The sequence below is a fragment of the Saccostrea cucullata genome, unplaced genomic scaffold (assembly GCF_032062105.1).
Source record: "Saccostrea cucullata isolate Sc308-1 unplaced genomic scaffold, CSIRO_AGI_Scuc_v1 ctg14437, whole genome shotgun sequence".
NCBI classification, from domain to species: Eukaryota; Metazoa; Mollusca; class Bivalvia; order Ostreida; family Ostreidae; genus Saccostrea; species Saccostrea cuccullata.
Genome location: NW_026919357.1, coordinates 1 through 6,342, shown reverse-complemented (window position 1 = coordinate 6,342; position 6,342 = coordinate 1). Strand labels below are relative to the sequence as shown.

At 34.4% G+C, this 6,342-nt stretch overlaps 1 protein-coding gene across 1 annotated transcript; it reads right to left on the bottom strand.

Annotated features, from left to right (window-relative positions):
* Positions 1 to 2,860: 2,860 nt before the first annotated feature.
* Positions 2,861 to 5,250, bottom strand: LOC134229786 (uncharacterized; the record flags this gene model as incomplete). The annotated part of the gene is made up of 3 exons (XM_062711573.1): positions 2,861 to 4,120; positions 4,683 to 4,801; positions 5,008 to 5,250. Coding segments are annotated over 3 exons (1,622 nt in total), but the record flags the coding sequence as incomplete, so codon positions are not given.
* Positions 5,251 to 6,342: the final 1,092 nt, after the last annotated feature.

Genomic DNA, 6,342 nt, shown 5'->3' with positions numbered 1-6,342 from the left:
AAAAGCTAATTGTAGGTAGAATGTTGAATTCTCCCGGGGGTGGGGGTTGCTCTCTAATTCTATCTGCTTTTTCCAGTAATCATTAATTATTTATGTCTATAGAAATTTAATTCACATTAAATTCTGGTCAGCGCAACTTCTTATAAACCACTGAACAGAGTTTTGTCGTACTTTCGAAATATTTATAGGAGTCAATGTTTGTCTAGATTTGCACATCGCCAGGAAATTCCGAATTCTTTATTTTTTCGGGAATTTCCGCACTTTTACATTTAGATTTTGGCCATATCTTGAAAATAAAGATGAGCAGTTTGTCAGCGCAATTCCTCATAAACCGCTGCACACAATTTCGCCAAACTTTGCAGATATTTAGGACACAATGTGCATAGATGTGCATATAACAAGAAAATTACGATTCCTTAATTTATTTTTTATCTGGGAATTTCAGCACTTCAACATTTGGGGGAGCGTGGGTTTTCATTGATTGTAAATAAAATTATAAATAACTTTAAATCAAATTATATTAGGTCTAATAAAGCCCATACACAGTATTTATTTCATAATAATTAATCATAAAGAAATCAAATTATTTTTATGAGAGTGTTAATATGCATGTTTTATTATACCCCCCCCCCCTCCTATCACAGGAAAATATCTTCAAAAGGTGAATGATTCGTAATAATGCATGCTTTATTATAAATTTAATGAAGTTAAACCATGTAATCATAAATTCTATTTGCAACATTTACAGACAAGAGTAATGTTTAGTTTTGAAAAAGCACTTGCATTTTTTTCAATCAACCCAACTGAGCTTTCAACATTTGATATTTTCCCTGAGCAAATAAAATAATCGGCATGGGCCACGTGTGTCCAAGCATCTTTTACTGTTTAGTTAGCAATGGATTACTGAGATGCATTTTTCAATAAAAGTAAAATAGGATAATTCTTTCGACTTGTGCACATCCCTGTAACGATAGCAGTATATTCAGGTAAATTTTTTATCTCTGCGTTTGACGTGTTTTCTCGCCCGCGTGGCGCAGTGGTTAGAGCGTCTGCTCTAGAGTCGGGAAGTAAGGAGTCAATCCTTTCGTCGCGGGTTCGAATCCCACTGCGGGACGTGGAGACCGGTCCTTCGGATGAAACCGTATAAACCGAGGCCCCGTGTCGCAGTAGGTGCTGGCAAGATAAAGATCCTTCACTGCTCAAAGGCCCTGAGTGCCGAGCATAGGACAAAATTTGTAGCCCTCCACCGGCAAGTGGTGGCGTCTCCATATGAGTGAAAAATTCTCGAGAGAGACGTTAAACAATATACAATCAATCAATCAATCAATCAATCAATCGACCTGCATGGATTTTTGCTGTACATGAATGTATTCCGTGTTAGTGTATTTTCTATATTGCAGCAAATGCATTCAAAAATAATTTAATTCTCGGTATAGTTCTACTGTTTGGTTGAATTCTTACTTTTCAAACATGTATTTGGTCAGTTTATTCAGTTTATGGACTCCTAAAAACTATGCTATCGGAGATGTGTACATGTCGACAGCCAGGCTAGAAAATCACTCAAGTGAAACAATTCTACAAGGCTATATAGAGCAGGTACAGGTGGCCAAAAATCTTCGATAAATATGGCGGAATTGAAGAAATATGGCGGACAAGGGCGTTAGTAAGTCGTACAAAGATGAAAACTGATGCCTTTTTAAGAGTTCATGTCAGCTTTAACGAAGTCAGTGCTTCTTGTAAAGTCCTTTAGGGGCAATGAAGTATGAATCAATACCAGATGATCGGATGTTTGATAAAAAAAACTTAAAACGCTCTATTCACGAGAGATACTAGTACTCCATTTATTTTCATTCCTAAAGGGATAATAAGAAAGAGAGGAAAACATTTTGACAGGAACAGGTCAAGGTGAGAAGGGAGGGAGTTAAGAGAGTGATTTCTGCCATTTCATTTTTAGAAACATTTTTTGTCATTTGTTTTTTGAAATGGCACGCTTAGTTTTATTAATTATCTATTTAGCTTAGAATTTATACCAGGGGTTTTGCAAAACAGCTTTCGTATACTGTTTTTATTGAAAAAGTTCAACAAAAATGTTAAACAGTATTTTAGATTAATGTCATGTCTTAATTTGGATAAACTTATAAATTACTCTAAATCGAGTACATTAAATGATTATTAAATGAAAATATAGTTGTTTATTGACAAGAAACAAAACGCACAACAGTATACGGTTTGATAGTGAAGTGCATACATATATGTCCAAAAAAAAAAACTATAGAAGAGATAAAAGGGATACACAGTTAATGTCGATTTGTAGTCAAGGTGTGAAAAATCAATCGCGTCAAAAAATAACCTTGATCATGTGTTGTAGATATTGAACTCTCAAAAGCACAATCAAGCGAGGATCTCTCCAAATGTTTTAATCCATTCGGCATTTTATATTTATTCAAAGCCGCTGTTTATGACATTGTAAAGTCATAAAAACAACACGGGTTGATGTTCTTACTCAGTTCCAGGAAATCTCATCAAAAAAAGTGCATGAGGTAGAAGAGGACATTGAAATAAACAATGATGTTGTCGGACGTCATGAAAATGAACGACGACAGCGCCGGATGATTATATAATGCCGGTTTTATTTTATAATTATTTGGCAAATAATGAATGTATCAAGCTAACATTTTCAATATTTCTTTATTTTTTGTTGTATTATGTTCCATATAAATTTTGAAAGCGCAGACTACATAGTCCTAATTTTATAGCCTCAGTCCATGAACTTTTTGATAACCCTTCGTATATGTAAAACTTTTGACCAATTAAAACTAAAATAGGGAACCAACATTTTTGGTTTGATTCGAACGTTAATTTACTCCCAAAACCCTAACAAATAATCAGGGTTTATTGTGTGGTGGTCTTCGACTTGATGAAGAGGACAATCCATTGAGGTCCCTGTCCTCAACTTTCCCTTTTCAATAAAGTTTTTATCGATTTCTACTCCAATTATTTGATCTTGCTCTTCTTTGCACATGAATCCTGTTTTGTATGAAAGGTGTTTGTGAAAGGTATCAGTGATATCCTTCAAAACTCCGTCGATGACTGCCTTTATTTCAAGTGTTGTCTTTTTCTCTAATCGCCCATCTGATTCAAAAATTTGAAGCTGAATTGAATTAACTGTAACAGCAACAACAAAATAATGATTATTGTAGCTAAACATTGCAGCATTTTTGTAGAGACATTGAGTTGCATGACTTCTGAGGACTTCTAACTCTTTTCTTTGCATCAATGCCACAACAAGACGGTAAAATAAAAAGAATGGCAGAAAATCAAACTGGAAAACCATCACGGAGGTTTTTTCCTTAAATCTCTGGACAAAGGATTTCTTAACTATATCAAAACTTTTTTTGTTCATACATGGAACATAATGACATTTCTCCCCGACAGCCAATAGTCCCAACCTCATCATGTACTTCAGCAAAGCTGCTTTGTGATACAAATAAGATATATTATTTACTCCACTGGCGTTTAACGATTCATAATCATCCCTTTCACTGATATCTACAAAAGTGATTTGTGACGCCGCTTGCATTTTTTCTTCCTCCATCTTCCAGATGCCATTAAGAAGAGAATCTACCAGATTCCCTGTCGAGTAGTATTCCTCCCATTCTTCTTTCGATGCAATTATTCCTTTGACATGTAACTTGTCAGTAATAGTGGTTTTAAATGCGTTAATGAACCATTGGACATCCGTAACTATTGAGTCCCGGAGACCCCTCTCGTTGAAGAAAAGGCATTTCCCAGCATCATGATAGTATCGCAACATGTCAACAGTATTTACTTCTTTAACAGTAAACTCAACAGGCATTTTATCTCTCAGCTCTTTCAGCGAAGTCATAGAATGATTGGAATTCTTATCATTTATTTTGTCATTTAGGAAAACCCATTCGTGTGGTATTTTTTCGCTCCATTTTGATTTTAGAGTGATATTTACAATACATCTCTCAAGATCCTTCAAGGACTGGGTAGGTGGAAAGCCAAGACAAAAACATCGATCTTCTTGTATATATTGTGGCAAATGGGAGTTGTTTGGCAATACGTTGTACAGTGAATTTACGAAATGTTCTTTGTTCTGTATAAAAAATGATAACTATATATAAATCTATGAACAAACTCCAAATATGGACGAGTCATTTTTATACATTTTTATCATATTCACACCATTGCTTTAGATGACGTGTGTTTGTCACAAAGCCACTTGGTGGACTACAAGTTTATAATTATATGTGTATATTAAACCACTGTTTAACTGGTCATATCATTCATGGCTTATTAAGATAATAAAACGTTCCAAAATAGACAAAGCTTACAATAATAAACACTCATTAAATTAATAACAAATTATGCAGCATTTGATAGAGATAGTGTTCAAGGTAAAATTGTTAAAATGTCCAATGGTAAATCTTTATCTGCTACAATTTAACAAATATATTAACCTTATTCTAATAACAAAACTCCGAATAATTGTAATATTCAAGTATAACAACGAATCCATATTTAATATTGTAGAAGTAATCTTTTACTAGATGATATTTTCTACGAATTGAAAAAAAAAAGATACGCTTTAAAAGTAGTGAGCCTACTAACTTCATATGCATTGTAGATCTAAGAACGTGTAAACGTGTGTAAGTTACCTTGTATATTGTTTCATCCCAGTGCGTTGCTACAATTAGTACTTCAACTTTATCATCATTTCCTCCAGTTACAGATGAACAGTAGGTGTGGATAGATTTCAACCAAAATACGAAGTACTCTGCAACATGCGTCTTATGTATTAATATGACAGAAAAAAAGCCTACGTATTTCATTTGCAAAAAACAAATAAAGAGAAAAATAGTCTTAAATGCTTTCCACATCTTTGCAGTCTAACGTTGCAAATGATTACAAAAAAAATTAATTACATCTCTCTTCCAATTGAAACTTTAACGCAATGTTACAGTATATACTAAAAGAATATACCTTTGTACGTCCATCCAGAAAATAATGTATCTGTCTGATCACACACCTCCTTATCTACCACCTTGTCAAGGTCTTTAGAGGCGTCTACAACTACTATGTAAAATGCTCTCCTGGTCAGGTAAATCTGATGACAAGCGTAGTATGCACACTGTCCTCCAAAGTCAAAGAAAGTCAAAGTCTTATCTGGAGTTTCACTCCTCTTTTCTTCACTCTTCTCAAAAATATCTCTACCTCGGATTCTTCCTAATGGATTCAAGGTAGTATATTTAATTATAATAGTATATGCATTTTTTTCCAATTTGTACAATAAAGGAAGACGAAAGAAACCTTAATCGTCATAGGAGCATAACAAAGGATAATAATTTTATTGTTTTGAGCTCACCTGAGCTGAAAGCTCAAGTGAGCTTTTCTGAACACATTTTGTCCGTCGTCCGTCTGTCTGTCCGTCTGTAAACTTTTCACATTTTCGACTTCTTCTCAAGAACCGCCGGGCCAATTTCAACCAAACTTGCTACAAAGTATCCTTTGGTAAAGGCGGTTCAAGTTTGTTCAAATAAAGGGCCACCTTCTCATTCAAGTGGAGATAATTGGGAATTAATGAAAATTTGGTGGTATGTTTTAAAAATCTTCTTCTCAAGAATCACTGTGCCAGAAAAGATGAAACTTATGTGGAAAAATCCTCAGGTAGTGTAGATTGAAGTTTGTTCAAATCATGACCACCGAGGGTAGGGCTGGGCAAAAATGGCCGACCATAGTTTTTTAAAAGAAATATGTAGGAAAATTCTTCAAAAATCTTCTTCTCAAGAATAGCAAAGCCATAATTGATCATATTTATATGAAAGCATACTCAGATAGTGTAGATTCAAGTTTGTTCAAATCATGACCCCCGGGGGTAGGGCGGGGCCAAAATGGCCGACCACAGTTTTACATAGAAATATATGGTAAAATTCTTTAAAAATCTTCTACTCAAGAATAGCGAAGCTATAATTGATTATATTTATATAGAAGCATCCTCAGATAGTGTAGATTCAAGTTTGTTCAAATCATGACCCCCGGGGGTATGCCGGGTCCAAAATGGCCGACCACAGTTTTACATAGAAATATACTGTAAAATTCTTTAAAAATCTTCTTCTCAAGAATAACAAAACCATAATTGTTCATATTCATATGGAAGTATCCTCAGGTAGTGGAGATTTAATTGTCTTCAAATCAAGACCCCTGGGGGTAGGGCAGGGCCAAAATGGCTGACCAAAGTTTTACAAAAAAACATATAGGAAATTTTTTTAAAAATCTTCTTCTTCTCTAGAATAATAAAGCAATAATTGTTAATATTCA